The 27,788-nt window shown below is 44.8% G+C and overlaps 2 protein-coding genes across 2 annotated transcripts in view; both read right to left on the reverse strand.

Moving 5' to 3' along the window:
- Positions 1-17,493, reverse strand: part of KIF3B (kinesin family member 3B) — a 65,516-nt gene extending 48,023 nt beyond the window's left edge. The window contains exon 1 of the mRNA XM_055265739.2: positions 15,392-17,493. The gene's annotated coding sequence lies outside the window, so the exon portion shown is untranslated. The remainder of the gene's footprint in view (positions 1-15,391) is intronic.
- Positions 17,494-19,527: 2,034 nt separating this feature from the next.
- POFUT1 (protein O-fucosyltransferase 1) overlaps positions 19,528-27,788 on the reverse strand; it is a 68,046-nt gene continuing 59,785 nt past the window's right edge. Inside the window, exon 7 of the mRNA XM_055265753.2 lies at positions 19,528-19,746. Within this exon, the coding sequence (XP_055121728.2) occupies positions 19,738-19,746 (9 nt within the window). The 3' untranslated portion in view covers positions 19,528-19,737. The remainder of the gene's footprint in view (positions 19,747-27,788) is intronic.

Below are 27,788 nucleotides of genomic sequence, written 5' to 3' on the forward strand. Positions count from 1 at the left end.
GGATCCACTCCCAGAGGTAGGACTGTTGTACACATTCTATTGTTTTTTAAGAGTCAAGGTCTTCACATTCTGTTGTTTTTTAAGAGCCAAGGTCTTGCTCTGTTGCCCAGGCTGGAGTTCAGTGGCAGAATCTCAGCTTACTGCAGCCTCGAACTCCTCGCTCAAGCAATCGTCCCACCTCAGCCTCCAGAGTAGCTGGGACTACAGGCGTGCATCACTGCACCTGACTTATTTTTTTTTTTCTATTTTTAGTATAGAGGGGGTTTCACTGTGTTGGCCAGGCTGGTCTCAAACTCCTGACCTCAAGTGATCCACCCACCTCAGCCTCCCAAAGTGCTGGGATTACAGGCATGAGCCACCATGCCTGGACTAATTTTTAAAATTGTTTGTAGGTGGGAGGGTCCCACTTTGTTGTACAGGCTGGTCGGCTTCACATGATTCTCCCACTTAGGCCTCCCCAAGTGCTGGTATTACAGGTCCACCATGTAATACCAGCCACCATGGTGAGCCACTATGTCCAGCTCCTTTTTTGATCTTGATTCAAACAAACCAACTGTTAAGAAATGTATAAGGACCAAGCTAGGTGATTCACCACCCATAATCCCAGCACTTTGGGAGGCCAAGGCAGAAGGATCACTTGAGCCTAAAAGTTCAAGACCAGCTTGGACAAGATGGCAAGACCCTGTCTCTACAAAAAAATTTTTAAAAATTAGCCGGTTGTGGTGGTATACAACTGTGGCCCCAGCTACTCAGGAGGCTAAGTTGGGAGGATCACTTGAGTCCAGGAGTTTGCTTGAGCCGCCTAGGAGTTTGAGGCAGCAGTGAGCTCTGATTGCACCTCTGCACTCAAGCCTGGGTGATACAGTGAGACCCTGTCTCAAGAAAAAAAAAATGAGGCCGGGCACAGTGGCTCACATCTGTAATTCCAGCACTTTGGGAGGCTGAGGAGAGTGCATCACTTGAGGTCAGGAGTTCAAGACCAGCCTAGCCAACATGGTGAAACCCTGTCTCTACTAAAAATATAAAAATTAGCTGGGTGTGGTGCATGCATGTCTGTAATCCCAGCTACTTGGGAGGCTGAGGCAGGAGAATTGCTTGAACCTGGCAGGCACAGATTGCAGTGGGCCTAGATCGCACCACTGCACTCCAGCCTGGGTGACAGAGCGAGACTCTGTCTCAAAAAAAAAAAAATGTATAAGACAATCAAGGAAATTGAAACACTGGATATGAGACAATGTAAGAATTTATTGTTATTTATGTGTAAAAAAAGTTATTATTTTAAAAAGAAAGTTCTTATCCTCTAGAGATAAACAAGAATATTTTCAGATAAAGTTATATGCCATCTGGGATCTTTTTCAGGGGTGAGGTACATGGAAGGTTATAGGTAAAATAGGATTGCCAAGTGCTGAGAACTGCTGGAGGTGGGTAATGGGTTCATGATTCATTACATTATTCTAGTTTTATGTATAATTGGGATTTTCCAAATGAAAAAAAAAATCACCCTCTAACCAATGGCTTATCATTTAAAAATTTTTTAAAATTACAGTAAAAAACCCCACATAATATAAAATTTACCCTCTTAATCATTTTAAGTGTATAGTTCAGTAGTGTTAACTATATTCACATTGTTGTATAACACATTTCTAGAACTTTTTCATCTTGCAAAACTGAAACTTTATAACCACTGGACAATTCTTCATTTCCCCCTCTCCTCAGCCCCTGGTAACCATGCTTCCATGATTTTGTCTACTCTAGCTACCTTGGATAAGTGGAATCATAACAGTATTCGTCCTTTTGTCCTGGCTTATTTCACTCAGCACAACGCCCTCAAGGTTCATCAGTACTAAAGCACGTATCAGAACTTCCTTCTTTTTTAAGGCTGAATAATATTCCATTCCATGTATGCACTATATATATATATATATATATATATATATTTTTTTTTTTTTTTTTTTTTTTTTTGAGACACAGTCTCGCCCTGACACCCAGGCTGGAGTGCAGTGGTGCAATCACAGCTCACTGCATCCTTGAACTCCTAGGCTCAAGCAATCCTCCCACCTCAACCTTTTGAGTAGCTGAGACTACAGGTACGTGCCACCATACTCAGCTAATTTATTATTATTATTATTTGATATAGAAACAAGGTCTCACTATATTGCCCAGGCTGGTCTGGAACTCCTGGGTTCAAGCAATCCTTCTGCCTTGGCCTCCCAAAGTGCTGGGATTACAGGCGTGAGCCATCACGCCTGGCCTGTACCACATATTCTTTATCCATTTATCTGTTAACGGACATTTGGGCTGCTTCTACCTCTTGGCTATTGTGAATAATGCTATGGGCAGAGGGCCATGGCAAAACCTGTATTTAACGGGCAGAGGTAGCCTGAATAGCCAAAAAGACATTCAGACACACCTGGGACTGAAACCCAGCTCTATCATTCCTAGTTTTGTTTGTTTGTTTTTGAGATGGAATCTTGCTGTCACCCAGGCTGCAGTGTAGTGGCACGATCTCGGCTCACTGAAACTTTCACCTCCCAGGTTCAAGTGATTCTCCTGCCTCAGCTTCCCAAGCAGCTGGGATTACAGGCGCCTGCCACCACGCACGGCTAACTTTTGTAGAGCATGGGTTTCACTATGTTGGCCAGGCTGGTCTCGAATTCCTGACCTCAGGTGTTCTCCCCGCCTCAGCCTCCTAAAGTGCTGGGAGCCACTGTGCCCAGCCTATCGTTGTACTTTTGAGGCTCTGTGAAAGTTTCTTACCCCTCAGAGCTGATTTCCTCGTCTGTAAAATGGAAATATCAGTAACACCTGCTGCTTGGGGCCGTGTAAGGCCTAGAAGAAGACAGGCAGCAAGCACCTGGCCCACAAGTGGTAACTCTGCCCTGACCCAATTTGCAGGAGAAAAAAAAACAGAGACTTAGACAGGGAAGTGACATGGCACACTGAGTTAATAAGTGGCAAAGCAAGCTGAAATCAGGTCCACCTGGCTCCAAAGTCCATGGCCTTTCTTCCACACCAGCATGTCCTAAATGTCAATAATCCAATTGTTTCTTCACAATTTTCGCCATGTCTATCATCACCTGTACTATTATTTACTTAATGTTTCTTCTTTAAATCTACTTTTCTTAACACAAAGTTTATTTTAAAAAGAAACTTTATATAACTACCATGAATGGAAAATCAGTATCACTTGTTATAAATAGAAAGTAACTGTGAAAATAAATATAAGAACAGACAACAATGTTACTAAATTCTAGCTAAATACTGTAGCTTATCTGAGGCCTGAGGTTTGATCGCCATTGGTTTGAAAGGGGGCTTAACAAGTGTTAAGAAACAGACTAGTGGCCGGGCGTGGCAGCTCCCGCCTGTAATCCCACCCCTGTGGGAGGCCAAGGCAGGTAGATCACGAGGTCAGGTGTTCAAGACCAGCATGGCTAAGATGGTGAAACCCCGTCTTTACTAAAAATACAAAAATTAGCGGGGCATGGTGGCAGGCGCCTGTAATCCCAGCTAGTCAGGAGGCTGAGGCAGAGAACTGCTTGAACCCAGGAGGCAGAGGTTGCAGTGAGCCGAGATCGCACCACTGCACTCCAGCCTGGGTGACTGAGACTCCATTTCAAAAAATAAAATAAAATTTAAAAAACCAGACTAGTACCAAACAAATACAGTATTCTTCTTGACACAGTCAGAAGAACCAAGAGAGAGTTTTAAAGGGAATAGCTCTCACCATGGCATTCAACATAATTTAGGATGTTGTGTTTGAGTGTTACCCAAACTCTCCTCCTATTCCACCTGGTTCAGCTCTGCAGAATATAAGGACCCACTCAGACCCCCTGAATCAGAATCTTGTCTTATCAAGATTAATGCCTACACATGCTACGTTTATAGTAAACAGTTTCCAAAGTTGATCCAACAGAATTTCCCATAAATCATAGGATTTATTTTATTAATATGATGAGTTAAATGCTTTTTGAAAAATCCCTCTTCAAAAGTCCATCAGAACTGTCTTGGCTCATTGTCCAATGTTATAACGATATGCTTGCTCTCACAGTTCATACAGTGCACATCACTTGAACCCAGGAGGCGGAGGTTGCAGTGAGCTGAGATTGCGCCATTGCACTCCAGCCTAGGCGACAGAGTGAGACTCCAATACCGTACATAAAATGTTTACGGTTAATGTTGCCAATAAACAGCCTATTCAGAGAATGAAGGGTTGCAATGACAAAGGCCTATGTTCTGGGTCCTACTCACAGGGAATTCTTCATCAGAAAGAAAAATGGATAAAGAGAAGACACAAAAGAAGGTGAGAAAAACTATTACATCAAAAAAATACTTCATGATATGTAAAATATATCTAAATAAAGTTGGTTTTTTGTTTGTTTGGAGACAGGATCTCATTCACTGTGTCACCCAGGCTGGAATGCAGTAGCACAATCATGGCTCACTGTAGCCTTGAACTCCTGGGCTTGAACTTGCCTCAGCTTCCCGAGTAGTTGGGAGTACAGGTACAAGCCACTGCACCTGGGTAAATTTTTATATGTTTTGTATAGATGGGGTCTCACTATGTTGCCCAGGCTGGTCTCAAACTTCTGGCCTCAAGCAATCTTCCCACTTAGGCCTCCCAAAGCGCTGGGATTACAGGAATGAGCCACCACATCCAGCTAAATCTGTTTTTTAAAGATACTTTTAGGCCAGGCGCGGTGGCTCATGCCTGTAATCCCAGCACTTTGGGAGGCCAAGATGGGCAGATCTCAAGGTCAGGGGTTCAAGACCAGCCTGACCAACATGGTGAAACTCTGTCTCTACTAAAAATACCAAAATTAGCTGGGCGTGGTAGTGTGCATCTGTAATCCCAGGTACTCAGGAGGCTGAGGGAGGAGAATCACTTGAACCCAGGAGGCGGAGGTTGCAGTGAATTGAGATTGCACCACTGCACTCCAGCCTAGGCAACAGAGTGAGACTCCGTCTCGAAAAAAAAAAAAAGATACTTTTAGAGGATCCTAAGAAGGGAAATGTACAGTTCTCTGTCAGAATTTTTTAAAGTTCAAACTTTTCACAAACCACTTATTTAGAATTGTTCTCTTATGAGGCTGAGAGAGAAGGAGATATTCTGTATAACATATTATATGTGATTATAAAAAGGTGGAAACAACTTCAATGCTCAATGCCAGGGAAAGTGTAGTAGTTACTACTAAACTACTAACGTGTAGTAATAACTACTAAACACAAAAACATAGCAAGGCATAGTGGCTCACACTTGTAGTCTCAGCACTTTGGGAGGCTGAGGCAGGAGCATTGCTTGAGGCCAGGAGTTCGAGACCAGCCTGAGCAACATAGTGAGATCCTGCCTCCATGAAAAATTTAAAAATTAGCCACGAGTGGTGGCACGCACCTGTGGCCCTGGCTGCTTAGGAAGCTGAGATGGAAGGACCACTTGAGCCCAGGAGTTGGAGGTTACGGTGAGCTATGATCATGCCACAGCATTCCAGCCTGGGCAACAGAGCGACACCCTATCTCAAAAATAAATAAATAACAAAAAAAAATAGATTGGCCCTGGTGGCTCACACTTGTAATCTGAGCACTTTGGGAGGCCAAGGCAGGAGGATCGCTTGAGCCTAGGAGTTTGAGACCAGCCTGAGCAACATAGTGAGACCCTGTTTCTATAAAAATAAAAGTTGAAATAAATAAGTACAAAAATATGGAAAAATGGTTATGAAATAATGTTAAGTGAACATTTCCAAATAGGAAATGGGAAATACGCTTTGAATACAACTTTCTAAAAATATATCTGCAAGTAGTCAAGTAAGCTAAAACCTGAGTTAGGATACCATCACCATGGATAAATTCCCCAACCAAATTGTAATTCTGTCTGTCTTTTCAGCTTTAGGTTAACACTGCCATGTTAAAAACATTATTTAAGGGGGGTTGCCTTTGTAATTTAAAATTTTTAACATTAAAGGACCTAGCTTAAAGAAATCATCAGCAGTGCAGACAAAGGTTTACACAAAATAATCATTAAGATGTTCTCTGAAGCATTACTCATAACGTTTAAACATTGAAAATAGCGTAAATAACAACAACGGAGGAAACAGGTGAGAACTGCAAGCCTATGAGATAAAATGTATTTAGGAATACATTTGTATATGGACAGTAAAATGTTAACAGTAGTTATTTCTCGGTGGTGGATCTTAAAGTCAGCCTTATTTAATCTGTTCAGTATTTTCCTCAATGGAAATTTATCATTTTTATAATCAGAAAAAATTATATTTTTTTAAAAGGCTGACAATTGAAGAATAAGGAAAAACATTACATATATTTCTTAGGCTAGAGTCTAACTTATTATTGCAGATCTTGCAAAACCAGTAACTACTTCCACCAAGGACTATCTTCTTGTGGTTATCTTTAGGTAACTTGAACTGATATTTTATCTTACCTAGAAGGAATCTTTTATGATTTGCTAGCTAGATTTTTTGCTTATGTTCTGAAATGTGTTACAAAGTAATGATTACTGTAGTCTGCTAAGCTGCTAGAGATTGTGCTATGAGCTTTTAGTTTCTGTTTAATTTATGTTACACACAAAAGGCCAAGCAAGCCCTTCCTGAAAGCACTGCTGAAGGTGATATGAAGGACTCCAGAGTGGTTAAGTCCCAAGCTCCCAATAATCTACGGCAATTTCTATTTCACTTGAACCCATTTCCATTTATAGACTATATTCAAGCATGACAAAATGCAAGTGCTGCAAATGTCTTGCCAAAAACTTTAAAAATAAAAGCCACACCCACCATGATTATCACTGGTTCCCTCTCTAATGCAAATTATGAGTTAAATAAATCAGCATGCTAAAGATAGATCTTCCTGTGTGAAGAGCTCAATGTCCGCAATCAGTGTGACAAAGTGAGAAGACACAATGTGTCACCATGATTAACTGAACCTTAAACATGAACATCCCAAGCTGCTGTGCAGATGTGTGATGCTGATAAGATGAGCTGATTGAAATGCTCTCTGACTGCCAAGAAATACGCTCTAAAAGCCACACCCGAAAGGTCTGGGAGAAAGCCCAGTATGAAATCACCAAGAAAGAACAAAATATCACCCAACTCAAGGTTCAGTCTTGTGGGCAGGGCTGGAAGGGCTTTGGGAAGAACTGTCCTATATCTTTATTTAACATATGTATATATATATATATATATATATATATATGCGCAAGAGAGAGGCCTAGAGAGGTTGAGTCACTTGCTCCAAGTCACACAGCAAGTAGCAGAATTGATAGAATCCTGCCTTTACCCAGTTCCCACCATCCTTTCAGGTCAAAATTTCCTATAATGGCATAGTCCTTGACCAATAAATCTTTCTGAGAGTCTAGAAAGATAGGAGGTGTTGAAAGGAAAATAATGAACCCACAGGGCAGAGAGAGAAAACTGAGGCACAGTGAAATGGAATCTTTTAACAATTAGTTAGCGGGTATTATATGGGACTTTATCCACTATCTTCTCACCCAGTGTAGATATTTATCACCAGAATCAAGAAACAGCTTAGAGCTAAATGACTCAGCATACAAGCTCACAGTTCCTACCTGCTTCAGCTGTTCTGACCCTGAAGTTAGATCACTAAGAAGTGTGAGAGGTAGTTTATCTTACCAAATGAGATATCTGTTTGTGGCCTCATCAGTCAAGTAACTGACACCCATCTAGCTCAGAAGTTTTTCCCTTGATTTTCTCAAACATTCTTTGAAGTCACTTTTTTTTTTTTCTGGTCATCATTTAAAATTAGTTATGCAGGTATGGAAGAGAAAGGCTTTTGACAAGATAGCTAAGATGTGGTCACTGCCCACCTGAAAAACAGATGAACATGCGAATGGTAGAAAGAGCAACAGACTTGGAGTCAGCAGATGTGGGGAAGTTACTGAACTTTTCTGAGCCTCTACTTTCCTCTTCTGGGAACCTGTGTTACAGGATTGCTGTGAGGTCTAAATCTAAATGAAACAACATGTGTAAAGTGCTTACACCAGTGCTTGGCTAATGTATCTTAGCTACGACTATTACTTTCATTGTCATTATCATTGGTAAGTCTTAGTTTTGCTACTGATTACCTAGGTGAGAGCATCTCAAACTTTAATGTGCACAGGAAACATCCGGGATCTTGGTAAAAGGCAGGCTCTGATTTATTAGATCTAGGCCTTGTTATTGTTGTTGTTTTCTTCTTCTTCTGTTTTTAAAAATACAGATGAGGGCTCACTGTTTTGCCCAGGTTGGTCTCGGACTCCTGGCCTCCAGTGATCCTCCTGCCTTGGCCTCCCAAAGTGCTGGGATTACAAGCGTGAGCCACTGCACCCAGCCTAGATTCTGCATTTCTGACAAGGTCCTGGGGACGTGGTACGTCTGTCACAGAGAACACACTTTGAGCAGCAAGGATCTCCCTAACTCAGCACCCAGAAAATGCTTAATATTACTGACAAAAACAAGTGACCTCTCCACACCACAATGTCGTCATCTGTAAACCGGGGATAATATGTAGTCCAGATGATCTCAACTGACTGACAATTAGTAAATGAGAATGCACAGGAAAGAGCATTCTAAACTGCAAAGTTATACAAATAGCAGTGGTGGACAGGTGCAGTGGCTCACACCTATAATCCCAGCACTTTGGGAGGCCGAGGCAGGAAGATTGCTTGAAGCCAGGAGTTTGAGACTAGCCTGTAACACAGCAAGACCCTATCTCTACCAAAAAAAAAAAAAAAATTTTTTTTTTTAATTAGTTGGGTGTAGTGGCATGCACCTGTAGTCTCAGCTACTTAGGCCGGGCGCGGTGGCTCAAGCCTGTAATCCCAGCACTTTGGGAGGCCGAGGCGGGCGGATCACGAGGTCAGGAGATCGAGACCATCCTGGCTAACACGGTGAAACCCTGTCTCTACTAAAAATACAAAAAATTAGCCGGGCGTGTTGGCGGGCGCCTGTAGTCCCAGCTCCTCGGGAGGCTGAGGCAGGAGAATGGCCTGAACCCGGGAGGCGGAGCTTGCAGTGAGCCGAGATCGCGCCACTGCACTCCAGCCTGGGTGACACAGCAAGACTCTCTCAAAAAAAAAAAAAAAAAAAAAAAAAAAAAAAAGACTCACAGTTAGTATTGTAGTCTCAGCTACTTAGATGGCTGAGGTGGGAGGATCGCTTGAGCCCAGGAGTTGGAGGTTACAATGAGCTATGACTGCACCACTGCACTCCAGCCTGGGCAACAGAGTGAGACCAAGTTTTCTAAAAAAATTAGGGGCTCGTGCCTGTAATCCCAGCACTTTGAGAGGCCAAGGTGAGTGGATCGCTTGTGGCCAAGACACCTGGACAATATAGTAAGACTCGTCTCTATAAATTTCTTTTTTTTTGAGATGGAGTCTCACTCTGTCACCCAGGCTGGAGTGAAGTGGTACAATCACAGCTCACTGCAACCTCCGCTTCCTAGGTTCAAGCGATTCTCCCGCCTCAGCCTCCGAAGTAGCTGGGACTACAAGCATGCACCACCACACCTGACTAATTTTTGTAATTTTAAGTAGAGATGGGGTTTCCCCATGTTGGCCAGGCTGGTCTCAAACTCCTGATCTCAGGTGATCCACGTGCCTTAGCCTCCCAAAGTGCTGAGATTACAGGTGTGAGTCACCATGCCTAGCCATCTACAGAACATTTATTTTTTTTTTGAGACAGAGTCTCGCTCTGTCGCCCAGGCTGGAGTGCAGTGGTGCGATCTCAGCTCACTGCAACCACCACCTCCCGGGTTCAAGCGATTCTCCTGCCTCAGCCTCCTGAGTAGCTGGGATTACAGGTGTGCACCACCACACCCAGCTAATTTTTGTATTTTTAGTAGAGACGGGGTTTCACCATGTTGGTCAGGCTGGTCTCAAACTCCTGACCTTGTGATCTGCCCGCCTCAGCCTCCCAAAGTGCTGGGATTACAGGCATGAGCCACCACACCCAGCCCAAAAACATTTTTTTTTTAAATTAGCCAGGCATGACGGTACATGCCTGCGGTCCCAGCCACTCAGGAGACTGAGGTAGAAGGATCACTTGAGCCCAGGAGTTCAAGGCTGTGGGGGAGCCATGATCACACCACTGCATTCCAACCTGGGTGACAGAGGGAGTCCCTGTCTCCAAAATGAATAAATTTATTAAATTTAATTAAATAAACAAGTGGCAGTGATAAGACTATTAGTCTTACTATTCACAGTGTTGAATGTACAACCCTGTAATGCCCAGATTTACAAGTACAGTTACTGGAATACATAACAATGAAGCTGGAATTCCCTTGCTCAGAAGAGATTCAAGAATCCTCTAGGAATTCTGGTAGAGTACAATAGGTTTTCCAGGGATTCTCAAGTCAAAAGCTCTGAAACTTTAGAACTGTCATTTGGTGACCAGGAAAGAACCACTTTGGCAGGGAGAATGTGGCCATTTGGGGCACTGAGTGAACTTCACTAGTGATTCTGCTCCCTCTTCCAGAGCTGGCCAGGCTCCCTCAGCCAAGATCCCGAGTCAGCACTGCAATGCCAACAGCACAAGACAGAAAGACAGATGGGTACTGCCCTGGCAAAGCCCACACCTGCCACTCCACAGGCTGGCAAAGAGCCAGACTAGAGAAAAGCAGGACTTTTTTTTTTTTTTTTTGGTTCACAATAGGAACTTCAAGCTTCAATCAGTTGCACCTGGCTAGCTTCTGCCAGCATAATCTGGGATTTCCTCCCCAAAGACTATAAAGTATGATGCTTATACCTTGTGGCTCTCCTCTACAGGGTTCAAAATAAACTATGAATAATTCTTCCTCATAGGGCCCCTTACCAAAAAGTCCTTTCATCATTTCAGAGGCAGATGGCATCTCTAACATCTACTTAATTGCTCAGGCCAAAACCCAGGAGTCATCCTTATTCTCTCACCCTCACCCCACCATCCTGCTGGTTCTACCTCCGAAACACATCCCCAATCCGTCCTCTTACCATCTCCACTGCCACCAACCTAGAAAGCCACTATCTTCTCTCACCTAACCTCCTAACTAGCCTCCTGGCTGCCACTCCTATGCCCTCTGAAATTCACTGCCACAAAGAGGACAGAGTGATTTTTTTAAAAAACAAAAATAGATCATGCCACGTCCCTTCTCCAGAACCTCCAATGATTTCCACAGCTTTTAGAACAAAATCCCAACTCGTTACTCTAGCAGACAAGGTCCTGTATGATCTGAGTGCTCCCTACCACTTCCATCCCCTACATCCACCCACCTCCCCACTCTGCCTTCGACTCACCTGTCCCAGCCATTGTAAGCCTTCTTGCAGTTTCTGGAACTTACCAAGCTTGTTGCCACCTCATAGCCTTTACCCTTGCTCTTCCTTCTGACATGTCTTCAAATGGCTGGCCCCCTCCCTAGGAGCAAATCTCAGCAAAAATGTCACCACCCTAGCAAAGCCTTTTCTCTTTTTTTTTTTTTTTTTTTTAAACAGAGTCTCGCTCTGTTGCCCAGGCTGGAGTGCAATGGCGCAATCTCGGCTCACTGCAGCCTCTGCTTCCCGGGTTCAAGCAATTCTTGTGCCTAAGCCTCCTGAATAGCTGGGACTACAGGCACGTGCCACCACACCCAGCTAAGTTTTGTATTCTTAATAGAGATGGGATTTCACCCCAGCACTTACTCCTTATCCAAATTCCCTTGTTCATTTATTGCTATATTTTTCTGTTTGCTGCCAGTAGAATATAAGCTGCATGAGAGCAAGGGATTCTGTACCTTTCTACCATGATATCTCCAGGCTAAAACAGAACTGACACATTCTAGGTGCTCAGGAAATACTGAATAAATACAATCCGGGGAGGATAGTGGTAAGTACACTGAATTTGAAGACAGAAGACTGGATTTCAACGTGAAATGGGCCACTCAATAGCATCATGGCTTCTTGGCTTCTCTTCAGATTCCTCGACTATAAAACAGAGATCCTAATCTGCACCTTACCTTCCTTGAAGGGACACAGATAAGATTAAATGAGTAAAAGCATGTGTAAGCAAGTGTAAGCATTTTTGTAAGCCATTAGGCACCATACTGTTATTGTCAAGTATTGTTACTCTCTGTTACATAAGAGGAGGGTCTTTCTCAGGGATTTGCGAATTAATGGATGAAAAGGCTTAGGAAGCAATCTGAGGTTTCTAATCCAGGCACCTAACAGAAGTCTAGGGACACAACAAAACAGATTAGAATCAGTGGCTTTACTCTGCAGCCAGGGCAAACATAAGATAAGAATTCATTTAAAGATGTCAAATGCAGTAATTTGCAAATTAAGCTCTGAGTTCCTTGAAGGATATGGAGATGGGACTGATCTCCACATCCTCCATGTGCCTAGCATAAGGGGATTTAGCAAATATTTACTGAATAGGGTGTTGAGCTACTAAACATAACATCCTACCATCAGCTTTCATCTTTCTTTCTTTCTTTTTTTTTTGAGACAGAGTCTTGCTCTGTCGCCCAGGCTGGAGTGCAGTGGTGCAATCTTGGCTCACTGCAAGCTCCGCCTCCCCGGTTCACACCATTCTCCTGCCTCAGCCTCCCGAGTAGCTGGGACTACAGGCGCCCGCCACCATGCCCGGCTAATTTTTTTTTTTTTTTTTTTTTTTTTTTTTTAGTAGAGACGGGGTTTCACCGTGCTAGCCAGGATGGTCTCGATCTCCTGACCTCGTGATCCGCCCGTCTTGGACTCCCAAAGTGCTGGGATTACAGCCGTGAGCCACCATGCCTGGACAGCTTTACCTTTCTTTGCAACCCATTGTGACACAGGATTACAGGTTCCTGGGGCAACTGTATAAAAATATCAACATTTATATAATGCCATGATGGCTACTGTTTCATGCTTGCAATGACATTATGGTTGACGGACCTGGTATTATCACATACTTTAACTTACTTGTTCACCAACCATAAATGGAAAATACAGCACAAGCACCACGTTAAGCCCAAATAACAATAGCTAATGTTTACCAAATATGCTGGGCACTTCACATATATTAAGTTCAAATAAATCCTCAGAACAGCCATACATGATAATAAGGCCACAGGTAATAAGGCCTATTACTATCCCCATTTTACAGATGAGGAAACTACACCACCAAGGGGTTCAAAATGAACTACGAATAATTCTTCCTCACAGGGTCCCTTACCAAAAAGTCCTCTCATCATTTCAGAGGTACTGAGCATCATTTCAGAGGTAAAGTAGCACCTCTTTGCTCAGTAGCACACAGCTTGGAAGTGGCAGAGCCAAGATTTTAGCCCAGGTAGTCCGATTGCAAGCTTTTAACCACAACTGCATAACAGCACTGAAAGGGCCTTCAGTATAATCTAGCCTAGTCCCCTCATTTTAACGAGGAGGGAATGAGGGACAGAGAAGCCCTCTTTTAAAGATTCCAGCTCTCAGGCTGGGCGCAGTGGCTCATGCCTGTAATCCCAGTACTTTGGGAGGCCAAGGCAGGCGATCACCTGAGGTAGGGAGTTTGAGACCAGCCTGACTAACATGGAGAAACCCCATCTCTACTAAAAATACAAAATTAGCCGGGTGTGGTGGCGCATGCCTGTAATCCCAGCTACTTGGGAGGCTGAGGCAAGAGAACTGCTTGAACCAGGGAGGCGGAGGTTGCGGTGAGCTGAGATGGCACCATTGCACTCCAGCCTGGGCAACAATAGCAAAACTCCGTCTCGAGAAAAAAAAAAAGATTCCAACTATTTTCTGAGATCCTCACTTTGGATCGTATCTATTTAAATAAAGCTTTACCTGAGATCTTGTTTCCTTAACTTCTAGCCAGTTAAAAGTAACAAAAGAATACCGCTGTGGCCTTATAATAGCAACTGTTGCAAAATCAGAGGCAACAGTGAATGGGGGATAAAATACAGGATTTACCTAGAAACAAGTCCACTTCCATCACTTAATACATACAAGATTCTTAGGCAACGGCTGGGTGTGGTGGCTCACGCTTGTAATCCCAGCACTTTGGGAGGCCGAGGCAGGCATATCACTTGAGGCCAGGAGTTCGAGACCAGCCTGGCCAACATGGCAAAACCTTGTCTCTACTAAAACTACAAAAATTAGTGGACGAGGTGGTGAACATCTGTAGTCCCAGCTACTCAGGAGGCTGAGGCAGGAGAATCGCTTGAACACAGGAGGCGGAGGTTGCAGTGAGCTGAGATCCCGCCACTGCATTCCAGCCTGGGCAACAGACTGAGACTGTCTCAAAAAAAAAAAATTCTTAAGCAGGTCCTTCCCTTCACTTTTCTGAATCTCAGTTTCCTCATCAGCAAAATGAGGATGACATCACCAGGCACCTGGCAAAGTCTACGTAAAGATTAAATGAAATAATATGCCTGGTAAAGTGCTTCTTAATTGTATGCTTGTAAATAGTTATTACTGCTTTAAGCACTTCCCAAAGGACACAAAGATGCCTTTTTTCTTCTGGAAGGGTCAACGAAGCCAAGTAGAAAATGAGACCATGACCCCAGCTATCTACAAGGGGTTGACCTCAAAGAGTTTCCCAGGACTAGTTGTAGAAGTACCTCCCTTGCTCTGAGCAGAATGGAGAAGTAAAACTGGGGTTGGGGGTTGGCATTGCAGTAGGACTACCCATATGAGCTGGCACTCTACACACCTACACCTTACCTGTCCCAAAGTCATCTCCTCCTGGAAGTCTTGCCCTCCTACCCTAGACGCCTCCTAATAGCTGGTTGAGCACTTACTATGTGCCAAGCTACTTGACATACCCAGTCTCATTGATTTCCACAGTAGTCTATTATCTCATTTCACAGATAAGGAAAAGAAGACTCAGAGAAATTAACTTGCCCAGGGCCACATAGTTACTAAGTGGAAATGCCACGTCTTTAACTCACTCAGACTTCAAACTGCCCTCTTGGTCTCCCATGCTAGGGTGCCGTAAGAATTCTCCCTCTCCCCATTTAGGGCACTTTCACATACACTTCTCATTACCTTAACCATTCTGAGCAGCAAGTCTTAGGACTCCATTGAATAAACAGGTCAACTAAGGCTAGAGAGGGGAAAAGACTTGCCCAAGGTCACACAGCAAGCCCGGGACAGCGCCGAGGTTCGGACCCCAGGCTCTCGCTTCCCCGCCCTCCTCCCAAACTGGAGCCCTGACCACCGCCCCAGGGCCCCCAGGTGGGCTGCGACCCAAGGTGGCCGTGTCTGGGGGTCGGGCCGCGACCCCGCCAGGGGAAGGAGGGGCAAGGCCGTCCGGACTACCAGAGGATGCCCGGGAGGCAGGGCAGAGGATGCTCCGGCTCGCGGGACAGCAAAGCCAGGCGGAGGCGCGGGCGCAGGTCGCAGGGAAAATCCCAGGCGGCCACAGGATCAGCCCTGCTCGGTGGGCGCCCGGCCCCTCCGACTCACCTGCGGCCCGAGCCGAAAGCGGGCGGCGACGGCGGCGGCGGCGGCGGCGGCGGGGGCGGCGAACCCCTGGATCAGCCATTCCCCGCTGCCCCGGATGGGGAGAGACAGTGGCCGCTCACTTCCTTAGCAACCTGGCTCGGCGACCCACTTCCTTAGCAACCGGTGTCAATTTCAATAACTTTATTGGGACACGAGCAGCGGACAGGGAAAGCCGGCTGGCTGGGTCCGGGCGGGGCTCAGCTCGGTGCTGGCGCTTAGCGGGGGCCCAACACACCTCCTCACCCACCTAAGCGGGGAGAGGCGCACAACGTGGCCTGACTCCATCCTCTGGTATCTCGTGCCTCAGTTTCCCATCTGTAAATGGAACACACGCTATTTCAGCCGCCGTTCAACCTTTCCTAAAAGCTTTCACATCCATTATCTGACTGGTGTCTCAAACTTCTACTGAGATAACTCCCATTTAGGGTGCCCCCAGTGATTCAATACGAACACCTATAGGCATCCTTGTTGTATCTTTCCTGTCCTTCACCCAATCCAGTCAGTCACAACCGCCCCAGGCAAGGCCAGGCCACGCTCATCTCTAGCCTGCCTGAAATATCTGGTCTGTTTCCATTCTTTTGTCCAGCTCTGCCGAATAATCCATTTTCCATAAGGTGGCCAGAGTAATTATTTAAAACAGATCATGCGGCCAGGTGCGGTGGCTTCCGCCTGTAATCTCAGCACTTTGGGAGGCTGAGGCAGGTGAATCACCTGAGGTCAAGAGTTTGAGACCAGCCTGGCCAACATGGCGAAACCCCGTCTCTAATAAAAATACAAAAAATTAGCCAGGCGTGGTGGCGCGTGCCTGTAGGCCCAGCTACTCGGGAGGCTGAGGCAGGAGAATCGCTTGAACCCAGGAGGTGGAGGTTGCAGTGAGAGAGATGGCACCACTGCACTCCAGCCTGGGTGACAAGAGTAAAACTCTGTCCAAATATAAAGATTAAAATAAATAAATAAATAATAAAACAGATCATGCCACTTTCTGGTTAATACTCGATTTAATGGAGTCTCATTGCTCTTAGAATCAAATATGAAGTCCTTATTACTTCCTGCAAAATTCGTTAAAACTCTATTCCAGCGACACTGGCCTAGAAGGGCAGGTTCCAACCCCCATGGAACTTACACCTGCTGTTCCTCACTAAATAGAAACTGCATAACAGCAGTCTTTTATTTGTTCACTCTTGTATCCACCATCCCTGGAACCAAGCTTAATCAATAGTAGGTGCTCAATAAATATGTGTTGCTCCTTGTATAAATGAATACCTGAGATGGTCTTCTTCATCTGCCCACCCCTACTTTTTGCCTGTTGTGGCAGATATTGCTACTTCCTCTCAAAAACGTTATTTCTTCTTGCTCCTGAACACACAACTAGACAGTATTTCCCAGCCTTCCTTACAGTTCAGACCAAGTTCTGGCCAATTAAATGTGATGCGTGCCATTCTCAGGCCTGGACAATAAAACTCCCACATAATTTGATTTACACTTTCTCCACAATGAAGAAGTTTATTTTTAAATAAAATAATAAAGGAAATACCAAAAGAGACTGCACCTAGCCTCTTTTGGTATTTCCTGAGGCTAATAATTGCCTCATTTTTTTCCCCACTTTCATCAGCTTTCTTTGCAGGTATTGTTAATTTTTTCCCATGTGGTTAATAAATTAGACAAAATAATCAGCAGTGATTTTTCCAGATGTGTAACGTAACGATTCAGCTAGGCATGGTGGCTCATGCCTGTAATCCCAGCACCTTGGGAGGCTGAGGCAGGCAGATCGCCCTGAGGTCAGGAGTTCAAGACCAGCCTGGCCAACATGGAGAAACCACATCTCTACTAAAAATACAAAAATTAGCCAGGAGTGGTGGCAGGCACCTGTAATCCCCACTACTTTGGAGGCTGAGGCAGGAGAATTGCTTGAACCTAGGAGGTGGAGGTTGCAGTGACCCAAAATAACCCTATTGCACTCTAGCTTGGGCGACAAGAGCAAAACTCCATCTCACAAAAACAACAACAACTTAAAAAAAAAAATTCATGAGTTCTCTTTTGTTTTTTTCTCCTGAAGGCTTCAGCTCTGATCTGGACCAGTGCTCTCCAGGCCTACTGCACAGCTGTCATACTGAACTTTCCTACATCCTACGCCTGGTTGGGATTCCCTGTGCCCTGGACCTTGTGTCTCAAACTTCTGGATTGTGGATTTACTCTGTCATCTCTGTGCAGCACATCTTTCTGTATATTCCTGAGAAAGGTCGCAAAGAAGCAAATATATTTAGTCCTTGTATGTCTAAATATGCCTTTATACTGTTTTCACACTTGATTAATAGTTTAGCAGGGTATAGAAATCTAGGCTGAAGGCTGGGCGCCATGGCTTATGCCTGTAATCCCAGCACTTTGGGAGATCAAGGCAGGCAGATCACCTGAGGTCAAGAGTTTGAGACCAGCCTGGCCAACATGCTGAAACCTTGTCTCTACTAAAAATACAAAAAAAAATTAGCTGGGCGTGGTGGCACATGCCTGTAGTCCCAGCTACTCGGGGAGGCTGAGGCAGGAGAATCGCTTGAACCCAGGAGGCAGAGGTTGCAGTAAGCCAAGATTGCACCACTGCACACTCCAGCCTGAGCGACAGAGGGAGCCTCCATCTCAAAAAAAAAAAGAAAAAAAAAGAAATCTAGGCTGAAAATTATTTTCTCTCAGAATTTTTAAAGCATTGCATTGTTGTTTCTAGTATCCAGATTTAAGACGTCTAATGCCATTCTTAATCCGGTTGCTTTATATGTGTCTTGTTCTTTTTTTATTTTTAATCTTTGAAAACTTTTAGGCTATCGTCTTTATCCATAATGTTGTATTTGATGATGATTCCCCTCAGTGAGGCTTTTCCTCACTTGTGTTAGCTGGGCCTTTTCAATCTGGAGACTTATATCCCTCTAATCTAGGAAATTTTCTTGTACTATTTTTTTGATAATTTTCTCCCCTCCTATTTTTTCCCCCCGAAACAGTGTTTTGCTATGTTGCACAGGCTGGAATGCAGTGGCATGATCACGTCTCACTGCAGCCTCACGTGATCCTGCCACCTCAGCCTCCCGAGTAGCTGGGACTACAGGTGTATACCACTACGCCTGAGTAATTTTTCTATTTTTTGTAGAAATGGGGTCTCACTGTGTTGCCCAGCTGGTCTCAAACTCCTGGGCTCAAGCAATCCCCCCGCCTCGGCCTCCCAAAATGTTGGGATTACAGGAATGAGCCACCAGACTTGGCTCTCCCCTCCATTTTTTTCTCTTTCTGGAATTTCTCTTAGTCAGAAGTTATACTTTCCAAACTGAGTTTCTAATTTTCTCTCTTTTTCTCTTATTGTCCCTCTTTTGGCTCTTTTGTTCTACTCTGTGGGAGATTTCCATTCGTATCTTTATTTTTAGTGTCTATCTCTTCTATGGAAGAATCTGGGCTCAACTTTTAGTCATCAAATCAATATTCCCTGCAGACATTTGGGTCATAACTTCCTCCCCCTGTTAAATCAGCTACTACTTCCCCTTCTGTCTCTGTTTTCTAAAAACTTGCTGAAATCCCTGGCCACTAATGTCTCCCTTTCATTCCTATTAATGTTCTGGGTTAATACATTTTTTATTCCTTATTGCCATATAGATGGGGTTCGAGGGAGAAAAAAATAAATACACGTCATCAATCCACTATGTTTAACTGGATGTCTTTACTGCTATTTAACAACAATGTATTGTGTTCTTCAAAACAGCTAAAAGGCCTGAAATGTACCCAACACATAGAAATGATAAATACTTGGGTGAAAGATAACCTAAATACCCTGACTTTATCCTTACACATTCTATGCATGTAACAAAATTGCACATGTACCCCATAAATATGTACAAAAACTGTTTAAAATTTTTTTAAACAGGTAGGTAAAAGGTATGAACAGATAGTTCAGGGAAAAGGAATAGAAAATATTTCTTTTAAACATAGAAAAGGAAAGATACTTGTGCTTACTCATATTAAAGAAATGAAAATTAAAACAACTTTTTTTTTTTTTTTTTTGAGACAGAATCTTGCTCTGTTGCCCAGGTTGGAGTGCTGTGGCACAATCTCAGCTCACTGCAACCTCTACCTCCCAGGTTTAAGTGATTCTCATGCCTCAGCTTCCTGAGTAGCTGAGATTACAGACATGTGCCACCATACCTGGCTCATTTTTGTATTTTTCAGTAGAGGCAGGGTTTTGCCATGTTGGCCAGGCTGGTCTCGAATTCCTGGCCTCAAGTGATCCGCCTGCCTCAGCCTCCCAAAGTGCTGGGATTACAGGCATGACCCATTCACTGCACCTGGCAGAAAAAAGAACTTTGGTAAGGCATTGTTGATGATGGTCTGGTCTTGGTTCTGTCCTTAGCAAGCTGAATAAAGCTGTGTATTGGAATGGGATTAGTAGTAGTAGCTGTACAGTGTAGGGTGACTAACTTGTTCTAGTTTGCACAGGTCTGTCCCTGTTTTAGCACCAAAGTTCCACGTCCCAAGAAACTCCTTAGTCCAGGCAAACTAGGATGAGTGGTCACCCTAGTATGATGGGGTAACTTCTATATTACTAAGTATGTTTCCACTCCCGGCATTTCCCTTCCATGCTGTGTCCTGTTTTCCATCTAACCGGGACTGTGAGGTATTTATTGCTCAGAAAAGAGTTATTTCAGCAGAAAAATAGAGAAAGGACTTTCTGAGCCCCAGAATCTTGGGGAGGAGACTCAGGGAATGAAAGAAGTTTTGAAAAGTCAGAGTAGGGCTTCCAAACCTCTCAATTCTGGAGATTTGCTCCGTTCAATGAAGGGGAGAAATGATGAGGATGTCACAAGAGGAAGGAGGCCAGTGGGGCTGGAAAAAAAGGGTCCTGGAGAGATCACATGGACCAGAGCAGAGATCATCCTTCCTACCTCCCCAAGAACAAACTCCAGCCTAGAAATGATCTAATTCCAGCGAGCACCATTGTGTCAGTTTATTATAATAATAGATATCATAAATAATAGAAACCAATTCTGATGGTAGCAGAAAAGGAATTTATTAGCAGGGTGGTAGGAAGGCCACAAAATCACCAGGAAGTTTCTAGAAGTGGCCAGGAATAAGGAAGGCGAGGCCACGTGGGACCGTGTACTACTGGACCTGTATGGTGAGAACACTGGTTGCCCTGCTTTCACCATGGTCACCTGGCCATGGGCACTATCTCAAGACCATTCTCACCTTCCCTCTCCATAAGGATTCCCCACAGTCTCGATCTCTGTAACCCAAGACTTAATTGGTCGATCCTTGATAACATGCCCATCTCCTACCTGCAGTGGAAGCTGTAAAGACAAACATCTGACCTTTTGGCTTCTGTGGTAGGAAGAAGACTGCCTTCCATTCACAAAGTAAGGAGTCCCCAGACATAGGGAGGGGGTTCTGTTGCTAAGCGGGGGGAAGAATCCCTTTATAACCAGACATCCCCTTTGCCAAGAAACTCCGTTAGCCCTCCTCCTCAATGTCACTCAGTGAGGACCCTCCTCCCCAGTGGCAGGCATGTCGCCCAGGGACCACCCAGCTGGAATTAAGCCCACTGTGTTATGAAACTTTGCTCAGTCCCCATCTGAGTTATCCTGTGAGGATGCCCCATTTTAGTGGCTAAGATAACCCAAATCCTGTATGACAGAGAAAGGCACTAGATACCTGGCGACTGGGTGGCAGCAGGGGAGTGTGGGAAAGGACATGCTTGCATCTATCATGGATGGGGATGAATGGAGGCCAAACCAGGAGAAAGGTAAAACATAGCCCAGTCACCCATGGATGGTTTTATTATGATCTCATCCAGGAAAAATAACTTCCGATGGACTCTCTACAAAGCTGACAAGTGGCAGATGGCCTGGCTCCCCATGCAAGGGTAAAATCACGATGTTTTCTTTCTTCTCTCACGTTCGAGAGCAGCGCTGTCCAACAGATTTTTCCACCGTGGTGGACATGTTCTATATCTGTGCTGTCCAATAAGGCAGCCAACAGCCACATGGGGCTATTGAGCACTTGAAATGAGTCTAGTGCTACTGAAAAACTGAATTGTATTTATTTAATTTTAATTAATTTATGCCTAAGCAGCCACATGCAGCTAGTGGTTATCATATTGGACAGTGCATCTCTGAGCTATGAAAATGACAAGCATGGACTGTGGGGTCCAGACAGTCAAAGGTTTGAATCCCAGCTCCATTCCTTATGTGTTAGCTGAGTGACCCAGTGCACATCGCTTGACCTCTCTGGGACTCACATTTCTCATGTGCAAAGTGGAGCTAGAAATGCAACTGCTTAGGTTTGTTGTGAGGATTAACTAAAATATGGTCTGGGGCTGGGCACAGTGGCTCACGCCTGTAATTAGGGAGGCCAAGGCGGGTGGACTGCTTAAGCTTAGAAGTTTAAGATCAGCCTGGGCAACATGGCAAAACCCTGTGTCTACAAAAAATACAAAAATTAGCCGGTCATGGTGGTGCACACCTGTAGTCCCAGCTACTCAGGAGGTTGATATGGGAGGATTGCTTGAGCCCAGGAAGTTGAGGCTGCAATCAGCTGAGATCACACCACTGCACTCCAGCCTGGGCAACAGAACAAGATTCTGTCTCAAAAAAAAAAAAAAAAAAAAAAAGATGCACTTAGTACGTTCTCCATGAATGGTGGCTGTCTTTCCTTTCTTTATCAGTGGAGTCATGGTGTCCTCCAGCAAAGCAATCATTGTAAATGTGAGAAGTTGTGCTGGTGAGGGAGTTCAGTATTCCTGGAAATTTAATACCATTTGGGGAGGAGGGCTGAAGAGGGGTTGTATAAAAAGACTGCAAAGGGTACTATTTATTAGAATGCAAGGAGGTGACATCCCAGCGCCCCTTTCAGGAAGAAACAAGATGCAGGGCTTGGACTGAAGCCAAGCACCTGAGCTGTGCTTGATGCTTCTCACTTGGCAGAGTGCCCAGGTTCAGAATGGATGGAACTCTGGGACCTGAGGGAGGGGCTCTAAGGGCTGAGGATCAAGCTAATGGCTTCTAAATTCACATCTTTGATGTTTTCTGAAGAAAGCCAGACAGGAGTTGGCTGCTAATTGCTTCCTCCTCAGGCACTTAACTGGCTGTGTGACCTTGGGCAAGTGAGTTCACCCTCAGGACCTCGTTTCCCTGCCTGCTTCCCTCAGGGCTGCTGTGAGGGTTCACCCAGGGAATGGGTGTGAAATGCTTTCCCAGCTGTAAGGCCCATACATAGTAATACTGAGATAAAGAAAACAATACTTTTTTTTTTTTTTTTTTTGAGACAGAGTCTTGCTCTGTCGCCTAGGCTGGAGTGCAGCGGCATGGTCTCGGCTCACTGCAACCTCCGTCTCCCGAGTTCAAGTGATTCTCCTGCCGCAGCCTCCCTAGTAGCTGAGATTATAGGCATGTGCCACCATGGCCAGCTAATTTTTTTTTTTGTATTTTTAGTAGAGACGGGGTTTCACCATGGTGGTGAGCCTGGTCTCGAACTCCTTGACCTCAAATGATCCACCTGCCTCGGCCTCCCAAAATGCTGGGATTACAGGCATGAGCCACTGTGCCTGGCCAAGAAAACAGTGATATTAAAGTCTTAGAGCCAGGAGGAGGTCATAAAATCCCTTGACAGACCGAGACTACCACCCTAGGTCCCAGGACCAGGTTTTATGTTACTTATTTGTATCCTCTGTGCTTAGCACAGTGGCTGGTGCACTGCACACAGCACACTTATTTAAAAACATGTATTTGACAGGCGAGGTAATTCATGCTTGCAATCCCAGCATCCTGGGGGCCCAAGGTGGGAGGATCCCCTGACACCAGGAGTTTGAGACCAGCCTGGGCAATGTAGAGAGGCTTCATCCCTAAAAATTAAAATAAAAAAATTAGCAGTCAGATGTGGTGGCTCACGCCTGTAATCCCAGCACTTTGGGAGGCCGAGGCGGGCGGATTATGAAGTCAGGAGATCAAGACCATCCTGGCTAACATGGTGAAACTCTGTCTCTACTAAAAATACAAAAAAATTAGCCGGGTGTGGTGGTGGGTGCCTAAAATCCCAGCTACTCGGGAGGCTAAGGCAGGAGAATCGCTTGAACCCAGAAGGCGGAGGTTGCAGTGTGCCGAGATCGCGCCGTTGCACTCCAGCCTGGGAGACAGAGCAAGACTCTGTCTCAAAAAAAAAAAAAAAAAAAAAATTAGCTAGTGGTGCATACCTATAGTCCCAGCTATTTGGGAGGCTGAGGCAAGAGGATCCGTCGAGCCCAGGAGTTTGAGGCTGCAGTGAGCCAAGATCATGCCCCTGCACTTTACCCTGGGTGATGGAGTGAGACCCTGTCTCAAAAACAAACAAAAAAAATATATTATCAACGTTTACTTCTCAAATTAGCAGATTTTTTTTTTTTAAAGCATCATACTTGACTGGGCTCAGTTGTTCACACCTATAATCCCAGCACTTTAGAAGGCCAAGACAGGAGGATTGCTTGAGCCCAGCAGTTTGAGAGCAGCCTGGATAACATAGTGAGTCCCCAATCTCTACAACAAAATTTAAAAATTATCCAGGTGTGGTGGCACATGCCTGTAGTCTCAGCTACTGGGGAGGCTAAGGCAGGATGATTGCTGGAGCCCAGGAGGTTGAGGCTGCAGTGAGCCATGATTGTGCCACTGCACTCCAGCCTGGGTGACAGAGTGAGACCTTGGCTTAAAAAAGAGAGAGAGAAAAAAAGCATCATACACAATGTTGGCAAGGAGCACTTTCATCCCATTGCTGATGGTATTGAGAAATTGCCACAAATTGTAAGAAAATAAATCATGGCCAGGCACAGTGGCTCGCACCTGTAATCCCAGCACTTTGGGAGGCTGAGGTGGGCAGATCACGAGGTCAGGAGACCAAGACCATCCTGGCTAACACGGTGAAACCCCATCTCTACTAAAAATACAAAAAAAATAGCCGGGCATGGTGGCGGGCGCCCGTTGTCCTAGCTACTCGGGAGGCTGAGGCAGGAGAATGTCATGAACCTGGGAGGTGGAGCTTGCAGTGAGCCGAGATTGTGCCACTGCACTCCAGCCTGGGCAACAGAGCGAAACTCCGTCTCAAATAAATAAATAAATAAATAAATAAAATAATCATGATGACTAAAAAGCATTTGAGTCAGCCCATTCCATTTCTAGGAATCAATTTTGAGAAAATAATGAGATATACTCACAAAGATTTAGGCACAAGCTTGTTCACCTCAGCTTCATTTGCAGCAGGGAAATATTATGTCCGATATTAGAGGAATGGAGAGAATAAACTAAGAGATGTCAGTAAGGAGAAATATTATGCTGCCATTGAAAATAATATTTTTCAGCTGGGCGTGGTGTCTTACACCTGTAATCCCAGCACTTCGGGAGGCCGAGGCGGGCGGATCACAAGGTCAAGAGACCGAGAGCATGCTGGCCAACATGGTGAAAACCCATCTCTACTAAAAATATAAAAATTAGCTGGGCATGGTGGTGCACACCTGTAGTCCCAGCTACTTGGGAATCTGAGGCAGGAGAATCACTTGAACCTGGGAGGCAGAGGTTGCAGTGAGCCGAGATCACACCACTGCACTCCAGCCTAGCAACAGAGCAAGACTCTGTCTCGAAATAAGAAAGAAAGAAGAAAGAAAGAAAGAAAGAAAGAAAGAAAGAAAGAAAGAAAGAAAGAGAGAGAGAGAGAGAGAGAGGAAGGAAGGAAGGAAGGAAGGAAGGAAAGAAGGAAGGAAATGATATTTTTCAACAGCATCCAATGATATGGGGAAATGCTTATGAAGATATAAGAAAGTGAAAGGATATCTATACCCATTAGGAAAAATTTTTAACTGCTCTATGGTGGTCTTCAAGAAAGTTTCTTACACAATCAACATAATTAAAAAGGCAACACACAGAATGGGAGAAAACAGTTGCAATTCATATATTAAGGGGTTAATATCCAGGTTCTATAAAGAACTCTGGCCTGGTGCGGTGGCTCATGCCTGTAATCCCAGCACTTTGGGAAGGGGATAGATTACCTGAGGTTAGGAGTTTGAGACCACCCTGGCCAACATGGTGAAACTCTATCTCTACTAATAATACAAAAACTAGCTGGGCATGGTGGCACATGCCTGTAATCCCAGCTAAATGGGAGGCTGAGGCAGGAGGATCGCTTGAACCCAGGAGGCAGAGGTTGCAGTGAGCCAAGATCATGCCCGGCAACAACAGCAAAACTCTGTCTCCAAAAAATAAAAATAACTCCTACAACTCAACAACAAACATAAATAACACAATTAAAAAACGGACAAAAGCTGGGCGCGGTGGCTCACACCTGTAATCTCAATACTTTTAGAAGCCAAGGCAGGAGGATGGCATGAGACCAGGAATTCAAGGCAGCCTGAGCAACGTGTTAAGACTCTCTCTACAAAAAAAAACAAGGAAAAAAAATTAGCCTGGCATGGAGGCTGAGGTATAATGATCATTTGATCCTGAGGGGTCAAGGCTGCAGTGAGCCAGGATTGCAACACTGTGCTCCAGCCTGGGTGACAGAGTAAGTCTGTTTCAAAAAAAATAAAGAATAAAAAATGGGCGAAGGACTTGAATAGACATTTCTCCAAAGAAGCTATAGAAATGGCAGTGCTCACGCCTGTAATCCCAGCACTTTGGGAGGCCAAGGCGGGGGGATCAGCTGAGGTCAGTAGTTTGAGACCAGCCTGACCAACATGGTGAAACCCTACATCTACCAAAAATACAAAATTAGCTGGTCATGGTGGCAGGCGCCTGTAATCCCAGCTACTTGGGGGGCTGAGGCAAGAGAGTCACTTGAACCTAGGAGGTGGAGGTTGCTGTCAGCTGAGATCGTGCCACTGCACTCCAGCCTGGGCAACAAGAGTGAAGCTCCGTCTCAAAAAAAAGAAATGGCAAAAAAAACACATGAAAAGATATCCAAAATCACTAATTATGGAAATGCAAATCAAACCACAATGAGCTACCACCTCGAACCCATTAGATTATTATTATAAAAAATAAAAATAAAAAAACAGGAAATATGTGTTGGCAAGGATGGAGAAATTGGAAACCTTGTGTGCTGTTGGTGGACATGTAAAATGGTAGAGGTGCTGAAGTGTTAGTTCCTCAAAAAACTAAAAGTAGATTTTCATATGATCCAGCAATTCCACTTTAAATACCCAACAGAATTGAAAGCAGGGTCTCAAAGAGATCTTTGTATACCCATGTTCATAGCAGCATTATTCCCAATAGCCAAAAGGTAGAAGCAATCCACTGTCCCTCAACAGATAAATGGATAATAAAATATAGTATAAACATAAAATAGAATATTGTTCAACTTCAAAAGGGAATGAGATTCTGATACATGCTACAACATGGATGAATCTTGAGGGTATTATGTTAAATAAACCAGTCACAGGCCGGGCGCGGTGGGTCATGCCTGTAATCCCAGCACTTTGGGAGGCCCAGGCAGGCAGATCACTTGAGGTCAGGAGTTCAAGACCAGCCTGGCCAACATGGTGAAATACTGTCTCTACTAAAAATACAAAAATTAGCCAGGGGCCGGGCGCGGTGGCTCACGCTTGTAATCCCAGCAATTTGGGAGGCCGAGGCGGGCGGATCACGAGGTCAGGAGATCGAGACCACGGTGAAACCCCCTGTCTACTAAAAATACAAAAAATTAGCGGGGCATGGTGGCGGGCGCCTGTAGTCCCAGCTACTCGGAGAGGCTGAGGCAGGAGAATGGCGTGAACCCGGGAGGCGGAGCTTGCAGTGAGCCGAGATTGCGCCACTGCACTCTAGCCTGGGCATCAGAGCGAAGACTCCGTCTCAAAAAAAAAAAAAAAAAATTAGCTGGGTGTGGTGGTGTGCACCTGTAACCCCAGCCACTCGTGAGGCTGAGGCAGGAGAATCGCTTAAACCTGGGAGGCGAAGGTTGCAGTGAGCTGAGATCACGCCATTGCACTCCAGCCTGGGTGACAGAGCAAGACTCCATTTCAAAAAAAAAAAAAAAAAAAGACCAGGCAAGGTGGCTCATGTCCGTAATCCCAGCACTTTGGGAGGCCCAGGCAGGTGGATCACGAGGTCAGGAGTTCGAGACCAGTCTGGCTACCATGGTGAAACCCCCATCTCCACTAAAAACACAAAAATTAGCTGGGCGTGGTGGCAGGCGCCTGTAATCCCAGCTACTCAGGAGGTTGAGGCAGGAGAATCACTTGAACCCAGGAGGCGGAGGTTGCAGTGAGCCGAGATCACGCCATTGCACTCCAGCCTGGGTGACAGGAAGAGACTCTGTCTCAAAAAAAAAAAAATATATATATATATATATATATGTAAACAAATAAACAAACCAGTCA

Source organism: Symphalangus syndactylus, chromosome 24 (assembly GCF_028878055.3).
Source record: "Symphalangus syndactylus isolate Jambi chromosome 24, NHGRI_mSymSyn1-v2.1_pri, whole genome shotgun sequence".
Lineage (NCBI taxonomy): Eukaryota > Metazoa > Chordata > Mammalia > Primates > Hylobatidae > Symphalangus > Symphalangus syndactylus.